At 41.5% G+C, this 21802-nt stretch overlaps 2 protein-coding genes and 1 non-coding gene across 12 annotated transcripts in view; 2 read left to right on the top strand and 1 right to left on the bottom strand.

Annotated features, from left to right (window-relative positions):
- syngr1b (synaptogyrin 1b) overlaps nt 1–6129 on the top strand; it is a 16017-nt gene extending 9888 nt beyond the window's left edge. For 2 of the 3 annotated variants that reach the window (XM_017035583.2, XM_017035582.2), the window contains exons 2-4: nt 2262–2499; nt 2722–2867; nt 4542–6129. In XM_017035583.2, the coding sequence (XP_016891072.1) occupies nt 2262–2499; nt 2722–2867; nt 4542–4757 (600 nt within the window). In that variant the 3' untranslated portion in view covers nt 4758–6129. Of the gene's footprint in view, nt 1–2261; nt 2500–2721; nt 2868–3097; nt 3560–4541 lie in introns of those variants that run through there. The other variant, XM_008316523.3, reaches the window with a different exon arrangement.
- Nucleotides 6130–6812: 683 nt separating this feature from the next.
- Nucleotides 6813–17825, top strand: tab1 (TGF-beta activated kinase 1/MAP3K7 binding protein 1). Of its 8 annotated transcripts, none has more exons than XM_025058554.1 (12): nt 6813–6890; nt 7460–7590; nt 8075–8228; nt 8886–8981; nt 9805–9925; nt 12108–12224; nt 13028–13139; nt 13564–13708; nt 14790–15003; nt 15427–15580; nt 17021–17322; nt 17355–17825. In XM_025058554.1, exons 1-11 carry the CDS (start codon nt 6858–6860, stop codon nt 17241–17243), a joined length of 1500 nt encoding a protein of 499 aa, XP_024914322.1. In that variant the 5' UTR covers nt 6813–6857; the 3' UTR covers nt 17244–17322; nt 17355–17825. The 8 variants fall into 8 exon arrangements, with proteins under 8 accessions (XP_024914322.1, XP_008314744.1, XP_024914324.1 ...); XM_008316522.3 differs by having other exon boundaries at nt 9787–9925; XM_017034894.2 differs by having other exon boundaries at nt 6814–6890; nt 9817–9925; nt 17018–17322.
- Nucleotides 16460–16532, bottom strand: trnaa-ugc (transfer RNA alanine (anticodon UGC)). Its single transcript has one exon. It is a non-coding gene; the product is annotated as a tRNA-Ala (tRNA).
- Nucleotides 17826–21802: the final 3977 nt, after the last annotated feature.

Genomic DNA, 21802 nt, shown 5'->3' with positions numbered 1-21802 from the left:
ACCGGGATTCGAACCTGCCCAGGAGGTGAACCCTGGGGTTCCACACCAATGACAGAGACGTTGCCTCTGGGCCAAAGAGCCACTAACAGTTGATTATATTTCCTAACTCTGTGATGGAAGTGTCGGCCACACAAACCAACCAGGAAATCCAGTGTTTGTAGGAATGTGTTTCTGAAACTCCTCACTGAAACGGTACCAGAGCACAAACGCCTCAGGAGTGTGAGTCCCATCTAACTGGACTGTAAGGAAGAGGCTGATGAACGGAGATGAATGTGGTGTTTCTTCTACAGAGAATTAGCCCAAGGACAATTTTCTCTTTTTCACGTCACTGTTTTTATGTGTTGAGTAAAGCTTTTTTTAACCGCTGTGAGTTAACGGAGGGTGCGATCATCCCACCCACATCATGTGATTGTGGGTGGGATAATAGTGGTCCATGTATGTGTGTATTCTTTGACCTGAATCCTGATGTAAGCCAGGCACTTGTGTGTGTGTGTGTGTGTGTGTGTGTGTGTGTCAGTGGCGAGCACACTCATTTTTCTCAAGAACACTCGTGGGCAGAGGCAGGGCCAGTAATGAGGGGAGATTGGAGAAAAGTGTGTGTGGAGGGAGGCAGAGAGAGAGGGAGGCAGAGAGGGAGAGAGGGAGAGAGGGAGGGAGGGAGGGAGGGAGTCACCAGGCAGGCCATGATGCAGGCTGGTTAAAAATAGCACCGCCTCCGTACCCTTTCTGCCCCCAACACTTAGCTCTGATCACCCCTTCTATATCATCATCATCATCATCATCATCATCATCATCATCTCCATTCTTAATAAAACAGGATGCAGGTGGGTGATGGAGATGTTACTGGCCCCTCCCCTAAAAGCGTAACGAGAGCTGAGAAGGTTAGTGAGGAAGGTTGAAGGTTAGGGACGTAAAGACGAATCGGTTAAAAATGGATAGAAATCATCAGAGCTCATTCACATCAGTTGAATTAAAATGGATCACACATCAGGGGGAGTAGGCGGAGTTAGCTTAAAAATTCACTGGTCATACCATGACACTACACACTCCGGTACAGTAGGTGGCGGTATGTGCCCATCAGAGGAAATCAATGAAAAACGTTTTTAACAGAAACGCACACTTTGATGTGATTTCTGGTTGTGTTCCAGTGGAACGATGTCTCAGACTGATGGAGTCAGTTTACAGCAGAGGTGACGTCTCAGGGACAGTTTGAATTTATGCAGGTTGAAAAAAAAAGTTTTTAACAAAGGGAAAAGGGAACCATGCTGGACTTTTATCACCATCCCGTGTGACTGTCACATCCATCTCCACCTCAGGCTGTTTGTTGTCGGTGCCGTCGGTGAAAGTACGGTCCCCTGTGCTGTGTGTTCTCCTTCGGTCTTCTGTCATTTGTCACACAAATAGAGACGGCAGCTGCATAAACCATCCGTCAACCCAAGGCTCTCTAATAGCTTTCGAACACACACACACACACACACACAAACATTCATCTTCCATCATTGCCGCCACGACATCGACACAGACGCTGCAAACAAACACAGACACGGTGAGCGTCCAGACCGTGTGGTCTGAGGGACTGTCAGTAGAACAGAGCTGTCTGTGTGCGGTCTGTCGTCAGAAGAAACACTTGACTGCCAGGTGGACCAAACACTGGGAGTGAAGGAGAGAGGAGGAGGAGGAGAGAGGAGGAGGAGGATTTGTTGGTGTCATTTAAACCGCTCCTGTTATCGATTCCATTTTGTAGCTCTTTGTTTCTCCACTTCTTTAGTTACGAGTCGACAGAGAAAAAGGAGACAAAAGACAGAGAGAGGAGGGGAAACAACAGCAGAATGTAGAGGCCAGTGATTGAGAAACAGATCTCATTCAGTGTGACCGTCTCACTGCGAAACAATTATCAAAATAATGTGTTAATTAAAATTATTCAGATTATATTTTTTGGACTCAAATGACGCCAGTGTAGCCACTGTGTGTTTTAAGTGAACTTCTTGTGTAACCTCTGCTTTTAACCCATGACCACAGTCAGCAGGGGGCAGTGTGTGTGGGCACAGTGCCATGCTCAGTGTTAACTTAAGCAGTTGGTGGATTCGAACCCGAAACCTTCCAGATCCAAGTTCGATCCATAACCACCAATCCACCGTCTGTGATTTAAATAATTACATGATACGTCCACCAGGCTGTGCTAAGCTAAATTTGGACTGATGTTCTTCAGCATATTTTATTTTTCATTCCTTATTAATAATATTTTTTTTCTGTCTCTTCAGCTCTTCTCTATTGTGATTTTTGGCTGCATCGCCAACGAGGGCTACATCAATAAACCCAGCGAGGTCGAGGTCTTCTGCATCTTCAACCGCAACCAGAACGCCTGCAACTATGGCGTCTTCATGGGCTCCATGGCGTTCCTGTGCTGCATGGCCTTCCTGGCTCTGGACGTTTACTTCCCTCAGATCAGCAGCGTCAAAGACCGCAAGAAGGCCGTGCTGGCCGACGTAGGGGTGTCGGGTAATCGAACCATCTCTGTTTTCTTCTGTTTTTTTTTTAACTCCTCCAAGTAGTCTTGGGACTTTATCATATTATTTATTTGGCCTAATATCATATCAGTTAAAGTGGTTCATGTTGCGTTGTACTTGTAATGTTAATTTAGCCTTGGTCAAATTTCAATCGTCATCTTTCGTCCACTGACGGTGTTGTCTTTATTTCAACTACTGATATTTCCGTCTCCAGCTTTCTGGTCATTCATGTGGTTCGTGGGTTTCTGCCTGTTGGCCAACCAGTGGCAGGTGTCGAACCTGGAGGACAACCCACTGATGGAGGGGGCCGACGCTGCTCGGGCAGCCATCACCTTCTCCTTCTTCTCCATCTTCACCTGGGTAGGAGTCTCTCCTCTCGTCAGTGTTGACATTGTCGTTTAGCTCGGTGTCGTTCTGTGAGTGGGCGCTCATTAAGGCCGAACAAATCATCGGTGTCGTTCTGTGAGTGGGCGCTCAATTAAGGCCGATGACGAACTAAGATTGTGATTTCTTTTTTTGTTCACTCTGCAGTCTGTGTGTGTGTGATGGTTTTGACTTGTGTTAAGTGTTTGTGGCTGTTGTTCCAACAGGGCGTCCAGACTCTCTTCTCTTTGGAGAAGTTAAAGAATGTGTCGTTTGAGGAGGAATACATCAAGCTGTTCCCACCGCTGCCCCCGCAGGCTTTAGTCTGACTTTGCCCTCTCTTCTCTCTCCTTCTGTCGCTCTAACCCTCTGACGCTGCTCTCAGACACTTCTTCACTGTTCAAAGGCTCCTAAATAACAAATGCACGTTCGTCAAATACTGCTGGACGGAAGTGCATCTGTAACTCAGCAGTCGGTCAATAAGTATAACTTAACTATAACTCTGAAAAATAAATTCCTATTTTTACTTTCTAATCGTTAGTATTTAAAGCACGGGAACTCAGGTAGCTGTCACGTGATCTCAGCTGTCAATCATGATGCAGCGGCTCAGATATTCTTATACGCTCTTATTTTATTTAAACTTGGTTTATAGTCATGAAATTTAAGATGCCATTTGGATTCAAGGTGACCTCACGAAATTTCTTGTTAAATCAGAAGACGTTGCCTCTGTGTGACGTCGTTGCTGTGAATCTTTAGAGGTGTTTTTTTTTTATTTGTTTACGGAAAACATAAAACGTGGGGTCACGGTTACAGAGGAGCTCAGAGAACAGACGTCTGCGTGTTAGACATCAGAGATAGAAAGATTTTTTTAGTTTTATCAAACGTATGAACATCAGCTGGATTTGCATATTTTTAATTCTTAACAAAAAAAACATGTTATTTAAACTCTTCAAATGATGTCAACTCCAAAAGTCCACAGGATGACTTTTTAATGGAGTTAAATCTTTTATTCAACTGTTAAATAAAATATTAGCTTGTTCAAACTGAAGTTAATTCGATGACTCGAAACTGTGCACACTCTTTGGTTATAAATAATTGTTTTAATTATTGAACACCAGGGGTCATTACTCTAATGTTATCACTGGAAGGAAACAAAACCAGGTGGAGATTTCAGTGTCGATGAAAAGTGTTTTTACAGCAACAAAAGTATGAGTAAAATCGCCTCTGATTTCATTAAAGACTGAAATTATCTCGGTGGTTTGGTCCGTCACGTCTTCCTTCATTGGTCTAGTTTCGTGGACTCATACAGTGTAGTGTGTACGACGCAGGGACATCTGTTCCTCAGTGGTTTCTCCCAGGAGTCAAACCGTAAAGATACATAATTACATAGAACTGAACTTTTCTGGCGAAAAACAAACGCCCTGCTCCACACTGCCTTCTACTTCCCTGACTAAATAAGAAACTTATTCTGTCTACGTAATATGTTTCAAGCTTTTCAACCAACTAACCGAGTCTTTTTGTCTCTTGTTTTTTTTTTTTCTCCACCCCATCCCTCCCCCCTCCCTGCTCTAACACCTCTGCATCCCTGCTTCACTGTCTTCACTCCCTGAATCTTTTCATCACTATCTTTGGCTTTTTCTATCTCTCTACCATTTCTAACACCAATCCAAGGCGGGGCAGTCGTTCCTGGCCTTCCAGAAGTACAAGCTGGGGGCCGACTCCGCCCTTTTCTCCCAGGAGTACTTGGACCCCAGCCAGGATGCAGCCAGTGCTCCCTACACCTCCTTCGGTGGGGACGACCTGGAGAGTCCAGGAGGCGGAGGAGGCCAGGCCAACAGTGACGCTGCCTTTGACGGCACAGGAGGCTACCAGCGGCAGGACTATTAAACTGTACCAGGGTTAGGTGTTTATGCAGTACCAGGGGAAAGTTGTCAATGATGTTGCCCGATATTTCTCAGTTAGAGAATATTCTTTTTTTTATTATTCTGCATTTCTCTATAAACTCAGCACTGATCAGTAATTCTGACCCACTGTTACAGATATTTAATATGAAAAGCAGTATTGTTTACTTCACTCAAAGAAATGTGTAGTTATTTGTTTACTTTTCAAGTCAATTTGTTTTGTTATCAGACCTCAACACCAAACGAAATGACAAAATGCTGGGCAACGTTTTCAGGTTTTTTTTGGCAAAAAGATGGAGGAAGAAAAAAAAAATCAGGTTCGTCTTGTGTTCATGTCAGAGAAAGTGTGTAACCGGGCGGAGATTATGAGATGGCGGTGACCTTGGGTTTAATAAGGAAAGAAAACAAACACAGCCATGTGTCTTCCGGGACAGTCACACTGTAGCAGATCGATGCTCGTGACCGAAACACCTTCATCGTCCGAGGTCCACAGGAAGTCAGTTACATGGTCTCTGTTAAATGAAACCCTCAGAAGAACCCGTGTGCGAGCACTGGTCTGCAGCGTATTGATTGCAAACAGATAGATGGCAGGTTTTCTGCCAAGTGTCCTCTCTTACTGTTGTTTTAATTGATGTGTGGATGTCTGTGTTTTCCTGTTTTCCCAAAGAACACGCTCTTTTTTTTATTTCTCAATTGTTGCCTTAGTGCCGACTGCCAAGAGAAAACAACAACACAGGACGAATTATAAACTCAATGCACAGGATCTGAGTTCTCATATGACAACTCTGGGCTTGATTATTATTCTTTAAGGTCCTTGTAGTACACGTGATATCCAAGCATATGACAACATTGAAGAACATTCCAGAATAAACAGTCGAAAATGGGAAGAGGCGACGCACTACGCTGGTGAATTTTCATTTGGTCTTTTTTTTTTTTTTTTCATTTCACCGCAGCAAATCATCACATGAGGCAACCGTGAACACTACGTACAAGTATTGTATGAAAATGCTTTGCTCCATTTTCCTGAAAGATAGAGTATACATATTATGCTACAAATATCTGTAAATCTGTAATTCAGTATATAGTAGTGTTTAACAGAAGATTACGGTTTATTTTAGGGCTTTATGCTTGTTCTGTAAAAAGAAAAAGAAAAAAAGGCAAAAGACAGAAATTCTCCTGTTTGTAATGTGTCGTTGTGATAACATTTATGATGAGGACATCTGTACCTCAGTCTGTTTGTTGATTTCAGAATCAGGGGATGTTTTTATTTTGGAATAATAATATCTGCTACTTAAAAACACACCAACAAAAAAAAATGTGACCAAATTATTGGAGTATAAATGCGAATATATACTTTATACTGTACAAACATGTAGGCTTAGAAGTGTGTACTCTGTCAAATAAATGGTTTTAAAAGAGTCATGGTAACTGTTAAGAAAAAAAAGATTGTGTAAAAGTGTTTGTTTTGATGTGTTTGATTTTAAACATTAAACTAATAATAAAAAATGTATTGTGTTATTCCCTGTCTTTTTCTCAAAGCCTAAAGTGTGACAAATAAAAAATATATACATAGATATATAATTAAACATACTTTTGCATCTTTCTATAGCACAAACATGGAAGTTTGTTGTTGTAGTTCACAGTAAAACCATGTGATGGCGGCATTGTGATGAAATCAAGGTGAAACAGCATGTGTTATATGTTCTTTTTATTTTTTTGTAATTTGGAATAATACTATTTTATACTTATTTAGCATAAAATATAAAATGTATGCATAATATAACATTTAACGATGAAAAATGTTACCATACGGAGTCAGGAAAAAATAAGCATGGCGATGCCTTCAGGTTCTGTCGGATACTTGTATAGACTCGTACATCTTTGTGCGTCTAAATTATTAGATGTCTGGATTTATACACATCTACTCAGTAGATTTAAAACTAATAAATAGAGTTTTGGTTAACAAAAACAAACAAACAAACAAACAAAAAACAAAATAAAGCGCGTATCTTGACGCATTGCAGCAGAGTAAGGTAGAAAATGTAATTTTACGAAGAGTCCGTGAATCTAACCACAGCAATCCAACATGGCGGCGCAGCGGAGGAATTTAATGCAGAGTGTAAGTGGAAATTACACAGTTATACGTTTCAGTTACATTAAAACAGCGTATAAAGTATAAATTAATATGCGTCTTGACTTCATGTAGCTCCCCAGTGTTGGTTTTTACTTGTTTGGTCTTCTTTTATTAATGTTCAGTGTCTTTGGGGGATGCTTTGCTAGCTAATTCGAAAGGGCTTGCTAACAGTTGACAGATCACTTTGACTGTAACATATTGAAAGTGGCATATGTAGTCGATTATAGTCAAGGCATTTATTTAAAGTTTTTATCAATATTTTTCAACATTCGTCAATTTTTGTTCTTTGTGCCACGCTTGTGTTAGCTGCGTGTTATAAACGTGTATAGCTAAGTTTATGTTGTATTCTTGTGTTTTATAGACGCAACACCGAAATCGACCACCAGGCAAAAGTCGATTATGATTAATAATACTTAATAATAGCTAGTTTAGTTTCCTAGGTCCCAATTGTAAATTATGATCAAATTGTCATGGGAAACAAAACAATGAAATTTGAATTCGGTTTGATTTATTTATAGTGCTTCAAATGATCAGATTTCTCCTCTTGTATGCAGCACCAGAGCTGGACAGATGACCTGCCGCTCTGTCAGCTGTGTGGGGTCGGCAAAGCCCCCAACTGTGTGTATGGATCTGACGGTAAAGGAACCCAGAGTCACCCCAATGAGGACGCTCACCTCAGGTTTAGGTGAGCTTTAAATAAGACCAGAGAACAACGTGTTTGTTATTTGTATCAGTATTATTAAGACAAGTCACTTTAAGTTAAATATAACATGTTCTGACAATGTATAATTTAAGACAGAAAATTGTCTGTGAATTCCCATGTTTTATTTTTGTGTGATCCTGTGCTTTAATTCCTTTTTTTTTCCTCTACCTTTTATAGGTTTTGACTTGAAACATGTAGCTGTTTTATAACTCCCCGTGTTTAATGACTTACATATTTGTTCCTGTTGTGGCAGGTACAGCTCAGGCAGAAGCAGCCATGTCTTTTTTTTCCACTAAATATCAGTCTGTCATCATGTGACGGCAGTAATTTACAGGCTCCAGTGTGCAGTGTTCCAAAACAGGAACTGTTCTCATCAACTGAGCAACACAGAGGGCGTACATGCCAACTGTATTTTATGTTAGTCCACAAAAAAGCCTGACGTTTATAATATTTTCCTCTCCATCAGAACGGAGGACGGTTGTTTCCTCTATGGTGTGTTCAATGGTTACGATGGCAGCAGAGTGGCCAGTTTCGCCTCCCAGTGTCTGACGGCAGAACTGCTGCTGGAACCACTCAAATCCAGTCACACGGACAGTGACGTCCGCAGGATCCTCACTCAGGTAGAGCGCCTTCACTTGGTTGAGTTAGAGAGTTGTTATTGTTTCATGTTGCTGTTGTGCAGTACAGTGCAATTTCAAAGAATACACAGAATATATTGATATGTTTGTATGTATGTTTCTAACAGAATTAGCTCCTAATATATTCATACTTTTTACTCATCGCACAAACGTGTTCTGACTGGGGTATTTTAAAAGTTCATGCCTCTGCAAGTTTCAGCAAATACTGTATTTACCCACTTCCTAGATGTACTTTATCACCTTAGTATATTGAATAAAATTGTGTCAAATATGTATTTTTTGCTGTAGTTTTTAGTTCATCAGACTGAAGATCCCTACAAAAAAGAAAACACTGAAAAATTGTCCACATTTTCCAGAGCTTAACTCGGTTTGCAGCGCAGAACTGCATTAGACTGACAAGTTAATCTGATCAGGGCCAATGGTTGTTTACTGCAGTGGAGATATTTATGGCGCAGTAGCTTCTAATGCTGCCTCTGTTGATATTACTAAAAGCTCATCTGTCACAAATGATCCCGTCTCCAAAGAGTGCTTTCACAGATGAAATGACCATCATGCAAATGAGTATGTCTTGTTGTTGTTGTTGTTTATGACCATCATGCAAATGAGTATGTCTTCTTCTTGTTGTTGTTGTTGTTCCAGGCCTTTGATGTGGTAGAGAAGAGCTACTTTGACACTATAGATGATGCTCTGGCTGAGAAGGCTCATATGTCCACATATGTCGTGCCACACAGTGAGGTACAGATACATGCATGACCATTCAGTGCATAATAAACATTTAATTTAACCTCAAGTTTGAACAAATGCAAACACAGGATTTTTTTTCAATAAAAAAAACTTTGTATCTAAATTTTAATATTTTTGAAAAGATTTTGTCTTTTCTTGTGGCAACATGACAATGTTTAAGTCCGAGAGTGTGCAGTCATGCAGATCAGTGGAGGAACAAGGAACAAATGCAAACACAGGATTTTTTTTTCAATAAAAAAAACAGGAAAAATATCACTGCTGTCCTTTTAGCTGTGCTTATACTTTTGGATTTGCACCAAAAAGTTACAGTTTTTCAGGGTGATTTTTTGCCCTCTGAAGCACTCGTGTACAGAACTATTTTTTGATCTGGACAAAAAGAAGTCGATCAAACTGATCATGTTGAAGGTTGCCTGTTTAGTGCATTTGTGTGCTCCTGATTCATGACACTATAAGTCAATATCTTTTCCTACATCCAAGTCAAAACCTCTGGGAACCAGTGTCTCTGTCTTTTCTTCCACCATCATTTTTCAGTAGTTTTTACTTTGGTAATAAAATGTTTTCCTCTTTTCTCACACTTGGATTTGTTCATCCTTGTCATTAATACCTATTATCTCATTAACCACTTCTTTAATTTCATCTCACCTCCTGCTTATTTATGTCTTCTGCTTTTCATTGTTTTGTTTTAATTCCCTTCTCCCCTTTTATCTAACACGTACATTTACCTGACTTACACACTACTTCCCTGTCTTCTCCCCGTTGTTGAATTCCCTTGTCTCCTCAAATCCTGGCTGCACAGAATGTGTCATTCCACCAGCTCTCTCCTCAGAACCAGAAGGTCCAGGAGCGACTGAAGGAGCTGGAGCAGGAGGTGTCGGGAGGAGCGACCGCTGCAGTGGCACTGATCCTTAACAACAAGCTCTACATCGCCAATGTTGGTATGGACACCGACTCTTTAACTCTACTACACTAGTATTGTACTGTATTCAGATAGTACTGAGAGTTTTTTAAAACGTCAGTGTCAGCGTTACGCCAGTAGAGGGCAGTCTTTGAAAAGCTTTCTCACAAGGTGTTTGTGTTGTAAATGGAGAATTGTAAACGGTCGAGAAAATTAAAGAAGAAGGAAGAATGAGGGGGGTTGTTTTGTTTGGTATACAGTTCAACTTTTTTTTTTTTACAAAAGTAAAACAGAGACTGCTGTTGAACAGGAAGTCATTGGTTTTGGAATTTATTATACCCAAAATAATACTTTTTAATCTCCTTATTCACACCTGAAGTTTACAAAACAGATGTCACGTTCAACGTTATTGTAGTTCAATTCATTGACGCCGCTCCACACTTTGATCATAATAGTTTAGTAGTGTGGTAACAACACATGACTCCGTCTGTCCAGTTGTATTTGTGGTTTTTAGGATGTTCCATCACAGTTTTTTCCCCACAGCTCGTGATTGAAATTTAATGACTTCTTTGATTTCACAAGGTCGTGTGAAAACAAAGCCACAGTTAGCTGCAGAACAATGGTCTGGTGGTAGTAGCCAGTGGTAGTTGTAGTGTAGCTGAAGGCTATTTCCTGAGGGTGTGTACACAGGGTCGTTGAGTGAGGTCATTGGAGAACAAAGCCTCACGCCCTGCATTTTATGTTAAAATGTTGAAGGAAACAAAGAAAAAATGTTAGGAATTTTTCTTTGCAAGATCTCAAGTTTTTTGGTCTGGTAAATTCAGGGAGTGGTAGTGCAGGAAAAATCCCCTCGTAGATTTCCCTCATTCTTTTACACACAGCCTAACATTTTCTGCTCAGTTTTTTTCTAAATGTGCTACTTTGAAAGTGAGTGAAGTTATTACATCAAAGTCCAAATAGTCCAAGATGAAAATCTTTACCTTGTATATTATGTATTTTGAGTCATTATTAACATGATGAAACTCTCCACTTTTTAAAAGTTTATTAACATGATGAAACTCTCCACTTTTTTAAAAAAAATTTTGAGTCATTATTAACATGATGAAAAGTTTTTTATACCTACTTTATAAGAAGTCTTTAATGCTAACAGCAGAAACACAGTCAGTCCAAATGATTTCACAGCCACAGGCTAGCTCATAGAGGAAATATTATGTTCACACTAAAAAAAAAAAGTGCTTGAACTGACATTTCCTGAATCACTCATGGTACAGAAAGTATTAAGTTGCCCACAGAGACCAACGATTTGAAGGTCTAGACAGGATTATTAAAGTGAATATTCTGTGCTCCACGGCCAGTGTTCTTCTAGACATTTGAAACTAATCTGGCTAAAACAATCACGTCACTTAAATCTAGATTTTGTCGCTGGATCTGCTCACCACCAGTGCTCATTTGCCAAGGTTCACTACGACTCCTTGGACTAATCTCGGGGCAAAATCACATGCCCCGCCAGAACACACTTGTTTTAAATTACTTGCAACTTTATTAGGAGGGAAACATTTTTTTCCCACAGAGTCTGTGTTCAAGGCTTGAGGACAGATGTTGGGACTGGAATTCAAAACAAACAACGACATTAGTGTTTGATTTTTTTGCCCCTGTGAAAGACAAAAAGGAGCAGTGGTGTCCATGATTGGACACCTTGCCTTGTCTGGATTGGAGACAAGGCAGCTGTCATTAATATTTTAACACACAATCCTCACCTCCAGGATCCATGGAAGGCCATCACACGGGGATACCGGGGAAACCCCCCCCCCCCCCAGAGGAGCTGTGGCCATTTTTAAATCTTCCATAAAGCGCAGCTTTAATCTTGTGATCCCTTCATGTTGTTCCTGTCCTTGGATCTGGTTATTTAAGCATACCTGAGGATATTTGTTTCACTCTTGAGTATGTATAGCCGACAGAGAATTATTTTTGTTTAGTTTTTCTGATGCGACTCACAACAAAAATAGGGGTCGAGGCCTGTGGTGAGCCCTAGAGTTCGTACTCGGCAGAGCATGGACCCCACAAAGAATGAATGAATGAGGTCATTAAAATAATTAGAGATAAAATATGTAACACATGTTGGTGAGCTGTGTTTGTAGCTCGTGAAGTACTTCTGCTCAATCCTTTGTGTTTTTTCTTCTCTTCTTCTTTGTATAAACACATTTTGTCTTTTGTGATTCCAGGTACGAACAGAGTACTGCTGTGTAAGTCCAGCAGCGATGGACAGAACCAGGTCCTGCAGATTGGACGACCGCACAGTACCGACAACGAAGACGAGCTGCAGAGACTGGCTGCCCTGGGTGAGTGAGTACGAGTGTCGTAGCTGAGCGACTTAAACCAACAACCCCTTAGACAACATTCACTGATCAATAATGTCAAATAAATCCAAATGTACCCACAGGTACAGTCTGAATCAGAATCCTTTCATATAGAATTCTTTCAGTTATCTGCAGGATAAGTCAGTCAACAACAGGGAAGCGGACATTAACGAAGATCGTTTGGACCGGAGACCAACTCCGGGTCGTTGGTCCAGGGCGGGCGGCCAAGCTAATGTTTTCCCATTGAGACTTGTGCACAGCAGAGGATATACATACACTCGTGTGGCTGTGCAGCAGACGCATCACTTGCGGTCTGGCACCTGCAATAAATATAAAGGGGAAATTGGCTGCATTGATTTCCAGCAGCTCATGCTGCTCCGTTAGATGAAGAGGCAGAGCTCCATCTCCCTTTGTTCCCCGCCTGCTCTCTTTCCATCTCTGCCAGCTGGAACAATCATAATTGCTCTGGTTTTTCTTTTTTTTTTCTTTTTTCCCGTCCCCACTCCGAATGATTTAAATGAAATGGCAGTCATTCCATTAAACGCAGCTGAAGGTGACCTGTCCCCCCATATTTCCATCCACCTGCAGACATATGCATCCACCCCTTCCTCCCAACTGCCCCCCCCCTCCTCCTACCTCAGCTTTAATTTACTCCTCTTGTCCTGCTGCGTTTTTACTCTTTTTCTTTTTTTTTTTATCCCTCACAAAATCTGCTGCTCCTTCCTCCACCTCGCTGTAACTCATCCACCGTCGTTTCCTCTTCTCTCCTCTTTTCCTCTCTTCAGGGGTGGATCCCGCTCGTGTGAGGCAGGCGGGGCAGATCGCGGGGCAGAACAGCACCAGGAGGCTCGGCGACTACAGGGTCAAGATCCACTACAATGAAATCGACCTGCTGAGGTGAGGTCAAAGTTCACAAAGATATACTGTAAATACTGCGTGGCACCAAACTTAACTTTTTTTTTTTTTTTTCACAACTTCCTGCTGTTCGCCTCACTTTAATGTTCAACTTCCTGTTTTTGTCTGTTGTTTAAAAAACAAACTGATCTTCTCACGTGATCACAGCTCAGTCGAAGAAATGATATTGACTTTTCCTTCTCGGAGCCAATCAGTAGTGTGCAGAAAATTGGTGTCATCAACGTGGCAATTATTCGGAGCCATTTCGACTCATTAGTTAAATTAAGTTATTAACCATAAGAACATCTTACACAGCGTGGCTTTGTTCATATTGTCTTTCGTGTAAATGACTAATTGTTCTGTCTGCTATTATTCTCTTTGTAATGGTAATTATTCCATTGAACTATTTTCCTATGACGACCTTTAGTGCGGCCAAGGGAAAACCGATCATTGCAGAACCGGAGATTCATGGAAGCCAGTCCTTAGACAACGTGTCTGGTTTTTTATTGCTGATGTCAGAAGGTCTCATCAACGCCCTGGAGTCTGCACACGGCCCCGAACAGGCCAATCAGGTGAGTCTGTATTCATTCAACTATAATATATATACATATATATATATACAGTATGTAAAAGACTTTTTTTAAAAAAACCTAATTTGCTTTAATCAGCCAATTGTCCAGTTGCGTCCACTGTCCTCACATGTCCTGTATTTTTAAATAAAGACGCCCGACTGTCCCAGTTTGTCTCGTACTCTCAGATTATTCCCCAGTAGACTTTTAAAAGAACCTTAAATGTGTCCTGTGACGTGACCTACATAGATGTGTGCACGACACCAAAGCTGTGACTTTACAAAAACAAAGGACGTGATGACGTCAGGAGGAAAAGACACAGTGTCACGAGGCTGGTGTTAAATACATCTGGAAGGAAGACTTCAACTACTGAGTGGATCGGGAAGCTGCATGTGTGAAACATTTGGAAAGTGAACGTGAAAGTGAACTACCTGTCATTGTGACACAGCACACAATCAAATGTGCCAGTGGACTCGGACCTGAAACCTTCCGGACCCAAGTCAGCTTCCTTCCTTTCTGAAAGAACAGAGAAAGACGAGTGAGAACGTGCAATTTTTGACTTGGTCGTCTGCTCTGACCATTTGGTTTGTGCTGCTATCACCTCAGAACAAGCAAAATTCCAAGCATGTTTTTTGCTTCAATAAGTCAGAATCAGAGAATCAGGATCAGGATCAGGAAGACTCAGGGCCAGGGTTTCACAGCAGCTCATACAAGAACATTTGAAGAAGCAATTACAAATGCTGTGATGTACAAATGAATATTTGACAGTAAAAATTAGAAGACTGCAAAAATATGGACACATTTTCCACTAATTGAATTGCACTGCAACAAAGTGACCGTTGAATGGTGATAGAATGTTGAACATGAAAGGCACAAATACTAACAGGAAGTCAGAGAGAGGTGTTGAAAAGCCACATGAGCAAAAAAAAAGGCCTTGGTTTCTGTTTTTTTTTTTTTTTTTATCATCTGTTTTTTTACTCTCTTGTCACCTTTTCTGTTCAACCGCCCACTTCTTGCTTTAAACTACCATATCAGTGTCTCTGTTTTTTTTTCTGATTCTCCATCTCCTCTGCTGTCACTCCAGGAAATTGTTGCCATGGTAGCAGCAGAGCTGGCACAGCAGAGCAGTCTGGGGGTGGTGGCTCAGTCAGTGGTGGACCGCGTCAAGCGGCTGCACCACGACGTGTACGTGTCCGGACGTCAGCGGGCCACCTACTGTTCTCGACACGAAGACATGACCCTGCTCATCCGTACACTCAACTACCCGTTGGCTGACGGAGCGCTCACGCCCACTCAGGGTACGGTCAGTATATGGTATACAAGACGCACACCGACTGACCTCCACACTGACTCCACCTACGTCCTATTTATCTAAGTCTATGATTCAAATCTGTTATTTAACGCCTCGAACACTCGACTTTACAAAACGTCATATCCTAAGTCTATGATTCAAATCTGTTATTTCACGCCTCGAACACTCGTCATATTTTATGTCTCATCAAGAAACAGAATATATTCTTAGATGCCTCCCAACCAGAAAACTTTTTTTTTAAATAAAGTTGAAATGTTTTTCACCCATATTCAACACTTTTTGGTCCCTGTCCTGAGCTTGGACATTTTCTATTCATAATACTAGGATACACAGCCTTGGTTACAGCTGCTGTTTTATGGCTGCATATGTACGTAAATATATGAATGTCACAGTGGAGTTCTTCTTCCAGGCGGTCGTATCTACCCTGTGTCGGTGCCTTACTCCAACAGCCAGAGCACCAGTAAAACCAGTGTCACCCTCTCACTGGTGATGCCCTCCCAGGGCACGCTCACCAATGGAACCAACACAGCCTCCACCTTAGAGGAAGGCACCCCCACTCCGGGGTGAGTACAGTTTGACCCCCATCTCCTCCCCTGCTTGTTTTTCCTCTCCTTTGACTGTTAAATCAAAAGTGGAACTCCTTTGCATGTTTACTTTCATTCCTGCAGAGGGTTAGGCCTCTTTAACTTGGCTGGACTTTGGTACCACCTTTTGGTTTACTCTGTGACTGATCTGTTCCCTTCCTGCCCTTAATGGGTTAATTGTCGTGTTTGTTGTAGAATTATCGTCGTTCCTCCCTTTGTAGATTTGCTTTTGTTCGGTTTTGAGTCTCCCCTTTTCTTTCTTTTCTTTGTTTCACTTCCCAATTTTTCAGTTCAATGAGTTCTGGATTATTTTCATTTTGTAAAAAAAAAAAAAAAACCTTTAGCAAATGATGTCAGTATCATGCAGTTTAAATACTGCTGTGTTAGTGTGTGTCCTGACTCCTCCTGCCACTAATACTCCACAGCAGCTTATACAGAAGAAATATAGCGCACATCATACATGGCCACAAGAGGGCATCGTCTGCACTCGTCACAGTTGATCAATGCCACTGCAGCGATGGAAAAAAAAAACAATGACACGACTAAACTGCATGTCAGGAGTAAATTAACCACATGTGACCTAATTCCAAATTCACTTCCCTTTTTCTCCTGTTAGTGACAAACAGTCACATCTTTATCTAAGGTAAACATTTCCTGAAGGTTTACGGCCCTTAAACAAATGCTTGTGTTTATTGCCTTGTGTCGGTGACACCGGGAGGAATGTCGTCAACAGCACAACTGCAGAGCACAACATTTCTTCAGTGAGTTAAATAATAACACTTTTAGCAATTTTTTTAATTCAGTTTTTACCAGTTATATACAGTAGTTGTTTTGCTGTTATTTATGTGCTGTTATATGTGGTTCCTCTGGGAATCAAACCCAGGACTCTCTGCTTGCAAGGCAGGCGTGCTAACCGCTACACTATAGAACCAAAAATGTAAAAAAAAAAAAAAATTAATTAGGACAAATTTTATGAAATGTTCTGAATTTAGTGACTGGAACAATAGGAGTGTCATTAGAACAGAGGAGACGACCAAGGCAATAATGAAGAAGACCACAGATGAAGCCGTTGGACTCACGTCCTAATCTCTCCTTCTCGTTGTCTCTCCTCACCGATGTCCATCCCCGCTCGTTTAGCACCTTTCAGCCCACTTGTTGCCAAACCTGCGTTGACGTCCTGCAGCCCATAATTGAACTCCCTGTTTACCCTCTCCCCCCTCTCTCCCTCTCCACCATGCCTCCTCCCCCACGTCCTCTGTCCAACTCCACCTCTCTCCTCTGCCTGTCTACCGACATCACGGACGCCGTCCCGTCCTCCGTCAACCCGACTTCCTCCTCCTCGTTTCCCTCCCTCGTACCCCCTCTTCCCTCCTATCCACCTTTCTTCTCCTCTTCCTCCTCCTTCTCTCCCCCCAGCAGTCAGAGTCCGACGGCAACCCTCCAGTCCACCAACACCCAGACGCAGAGTTCCAGCTCGAGTTCGGGAGACGGACGCTTGTTCAGCCAGCGAGGCAGTCAGGCGGCGCAGCCCGACGAGACTGGCCGGGTTCCACCGTATGTGGACTTCAGTCAGTTTTACCGCCTGTGGGGGAGCGACCACTGTGACGGTCAGAGCACCCAGGGAGGACTGGGGCCGCAGTGATGATGATGACACGGCTGCACCGTCACGTTCTGGCAGCAGGGGGTGGTGTGGTTGTTGGGCTATTAATGTCACATGAGGGAAAAACAAAAACAAAAAACAAAAAACTGTGATAAAAACAAAAACAAAAACAAAAAACAAAGTGACCTGCAGCGAATGTGCATGATGGTGTGTGGATGAAGGACCATGAAGCACCATGTGGAAAGAAGTCATCCGTGAAACAGTGACCACCAGGTGTCAGTACACTCCTCCATGTCTCCTCAATAGGTGTTTGTCATGAACTATTGTAAATATTTGTAATTCCGTCTGTAGCTCTTTCTATATGACATGACATGACATACATATACTGTATATGTATGTGTGTATATATAGTTCTATTATATATATATTATATGTATGTATACATGTGTGTATATATATATACATATATGTATATATATATATATATAAACGTATGTATTTATACATATATGATGTCTTTAAACTCTGATGGTCATTTCTGGATGTATGGCTTTAAAATTAAATGAAACAATGTTTGTGTGTGGAACAGTTTTTCATATGTAATGAACGATATTAACCAAATGATCAGTTGAGTCTCTGGACTTTTCCTTTTGTTGCTTTAAAGTATGTTGCTTTTGTATTTGCTGATGTGAAGATGAGTTCGACGCCCCGTCTTACAATACATGTCCCTACTACACACTGTAGAATTCAATTTAAATTCTTGTTTTAATTGCTCATGCACTCCCTTGGCGATCATACTGGTAGGTCCCGATCCACCTGTTGAGCACAGTTGCCTCGCATGTATGCAGCAGGTAAACTTAAAAAAAGTCAAAGCTGTTAACACCAACTGTCTTTCCTGAAGAAGTTAAACCTGCGGCTGTAGTCTGTGTCAACACCTTCTGAGTGTGTTCTGCTGGTGCTTGTGCAACAAAGCGTCCTTTGGCCCGAGTCTCAGGTCAGCGTGTGTTGACATAACCTGGGTGTTTTCATAAACTCATTTTGCTGAATTTCTTCAACTCCAACTCCCCAAGCTGCTGGTTTAATCTGCTCCATCAGATGGCAATGTGGTGCCATATTGTATTTTCAGATCTGCCACATTACTGTAATATCTCCAGGCGGTCTGAGCCTTCAGAGTCAGATAGACTGAATATGAGCCTAGGAACTGGTTGCCAGATTTTGTTTCTTTCTTTTTTTTTTCTTATTTTAATATCATCTTGTAACCTGAGGCGTTCAGGTTTTGTCAGAGTGATTGTAAACACAGGTGATCTTTTTACCCCGTGGACAGGTCCATCTACCACGGGACAACAGAATAAGGAGGGGACATAATAACAAGTGTAACCCAATCAATCCCCTTGAAAACTCGCATAAAAGGTTGCCAGTTACACAACACTCCTGTTACTGGCCGTGTGGGCGTGTCCACCGAGTACAACGACGCGACTGGTGAGTCTGCCTACATTTGTCCCATCCCTGGGTTCAGCCCAGACTCACCTGATTCTTCTCACTGTTAATGACAGAGATTGTTGGTGTCACCTGGGAGTGAGCAGATCCCACCTGGACTACAACGGCCCGGACCTGGTGCTGCACACCTCCTGCTCCTGTCCTGCTCTGAACGTTGCATGGCAGAGGAGTAAAGAAAAATCACACACACATACGCACGCACACCCAGGAGAGAAAAAAAAGAAAGGTAAATACAAAAGGTTTTCTGATTTAATCTATTCTTGCAACTGGGAGTAGGGAGACCTGACGTCATGTCTGTTACTATTTAAGGACCGTAGTACAGGTGTGTAGTGGTGGGTACTTTTACTGTTGTGTTGACATGGATTCTCAGCTCAAATCTTTGCACCTGTTTAGCTCTAAATACTAAATTCAGTCTTGGATTGTCTTTGGTTTTTTTAAGCATGCTATAACTGTCTTCATAACTGTGTCATTTCAAAGTTGTTTTTTTATGTAAAAAAAAAAAAAAGCAGTGAAAAACAACTCCAGCAAAGTTCAGAATTGCCGCCTGACTTCCTGAAGCACTTGAGTTTTTTTTTTTTTCTGCTAATGAACAGTTGGAGCACAGGGGAGCAGCCCAGCAGTTGAAGTCATTTATGTGTTTGAAGCTGAAATGAGTTCAGATCAAAAATGCAAAACAAGAGGCTTAAAAAAAAACCACAACAAAATAAGGCGGTACAATTAGAGTAAATAAAATTGTTTGCAAGATAAATAGCACAGCGTGGTAAATTGCTGTCATTTGGCCAATAAGTCAATACTGGTTTGTTAGTTTTACTGGGCAGCTCCCGTTTTTTTTTTTTTTTTTTTTTTTTTCTTTGTTTTTGTGTTTTTTTCTTGAAGCACTTCCTCTTAAAGGATTTTCAGCAGGGATTTAAATAAGAATAGAAGAATGTCATGCTGTTCTTACACCTTGAAAAGCAGGTGTATAAGTGTTTGGTCTTCAGCCTGAGGCAAAGTCAAACAGAGTCTTGTGCTTGAAGCAATACTTTAAAAAAAAAGAAAGAAAAAAACTCTGTCTTTTACTGTGAGATTTTATGAAGTTGTTGTTGTGAGGAGGATTCGTGAATATCCTAATGAACTTTTTACTGCAGTTGTGCCCTGAGATTGTGTGTCTGTGTGAGTGTTGGACTGTGGAACAGGCTGCCTTTAGCATCTGCTTCATTTGTAGACTTTGAAGAGCGGCGCCGCGGCTCACATTTACTCTTCTTCCTGACCTTTAGCTTCTGTTTGGTCAAAACAAAAACTGATCTTCATTTGTTCTTTGTTGCCGGAGGTTGACTGTGAGTCTGACAAGGAGGTGAGCCTGGAATGTAAACAGGAAGAGGAAAAAAAAACAAAAAACATTTAGAGAAGTCGTCCACGTCAGGTTACAGTGATGCAACGCAGCGATTTCCACATTACTGCGACTGCTAATATGAACGCGTTCATAAATAATAATAATAATAAATACTAGGACTTTTGGAGAAAATTGTTCATGTTTTGATGTTTAAATTTCTGGACTCTGACTCGTGGGCCGGAAGTGTAAAATTGTTCATGTTTTGATGTTTAAATTTGTTCCCTCAGTATTAACTCCAGCTCTTGCCAGAAATAACATCAGTCATTTGGTAAAGCACTAACAGTAAATGGTGATTTGAGTTCTGGACAGATGTGGACTGACGGTCTGTGCTATGCTAATAAGCTATTCTTGGTTTTTTTTTTTTTTGTTTTTCTAATGTCATGTGATCTTTGCAGCTTGATTCTGGACTCTGACTCGTGGGCCGGAAGTGTAATGATAATTTAAATTAATAACTGAATTTAGACAAGTTTGGCGGGCCGGATAAAATGCCAAACTGTCCGTATCTGGCCCTCGGGCCATAGTTTGCCAAATCGGATCTAGATTAACGTAAAGTATTATCAACTAATCACCACTGGGGGTTTTCAGATGGTAAAATTTCACAATTCCCATTGTGGCCTGGGAGTCAAAACATTCTCTCTCCCAAAGTTCATCACAAACTACTGACGTTACTACTACGACACTTTCACCTTCCTTAATGTTTCGAAGATGGTTTCAGGCCTAGATTTCCTACTATTGTGTATTTTTAAATGTAAAGTCATTATAAAAATCCCTAACAGATCCTGCCGCTGCCGTTTGCTCTGTTCAAACCTGTTTTTTGGGGGTACTACAGTAAAACAGGTCCAGAGACATGTTCACTCTTATCAGTCCTGGACGTGTGGCAGCAGGCGTTCATTAATTCAACGCCCTCCTGTTTTTATATTTTTATCTCCGGCTCCAGATCTCTTTCTATCATTGTGAAGTTTTGTGAAAACTGAAACTGTAGCTGACGCCGTCTCGGTCTGAACGCAGTCTTTTCAAAGTCTAGCTAAACCCTCATATCTGCAGAGTCATCTGAGAAGGCTTTTCCTGAATATTTCTCATTCTCACGTCTGCTTCCTGTGCATCGAGGAAAAAGAACCCACGTTCAAAGTCTGCAGAGTTTTCAGATTTCTGTTTTTTTTCTCTCTCTCTCTCTCTCTTGATCTCACAGAGCTCGGACCGAGCTGTGAAACAGATGTGACATTATAGACGGATCTTATAGATGTGTTCTGTTTCTCTGGTTCCTCTCTTGTTCAGCACTTCCCTTCTTTTCATAATTGCTGTGAGACTTCAGTAATTCTCTGAAGTCGCTTTAATTAAATTCTTCAGATTGGTCTGGAGGCGGTTTGAGGTTCCGTCGCTTATTTTTTTGGACCCTATAGCGTCGTTAAGATTCCGAGTTGCAGGTGCAGATGTGCTGTTTTTACAGTAGGTGTGAAGATGATGGAGGGAAAACAAGCTGTTGTTTTAAAGTGCGTCAGGTGACGGGCTGTAAAAAGCTGGGCGTGAAAGACGCAAATCAGCAGCGCAAACAACACGTTAACTGCAGCGTAACTTCCACAAAACTGAGATGGAAACCGATGTCAAAGTTTTTGTTTCAGTGTCTGTTGAAAAACAACAGCGAGGAGAGAAAACCTGTTCTGGGTTTTTGTTTTGGGAGCTCATCATTTCATGGCCCTGTTTAATGAGACAGCATCCTGTCGTCAGGGACCGA

Source organism: Cynoglossus semilaevis, chromosome 9 (assembly GCF_000523025.1).
Source record: "Cynoglossus semilaevis isolate Cse_v1.0 chromosome 9, Cse_v1.0, whole genome shotgun sequence".
In the NCBI taxonomy this organism is placed as follows: domain Eukaryota; kingdom Metazoa; phylum Chordata; class Actinopteri; order Pleuronectiformes; family Cynoglossidae; genus Cynoglossus; species Cynoglossus semilaevis.
This window is presented reverse-complemented; position numbering and strand designations above follow the sequence as displayed.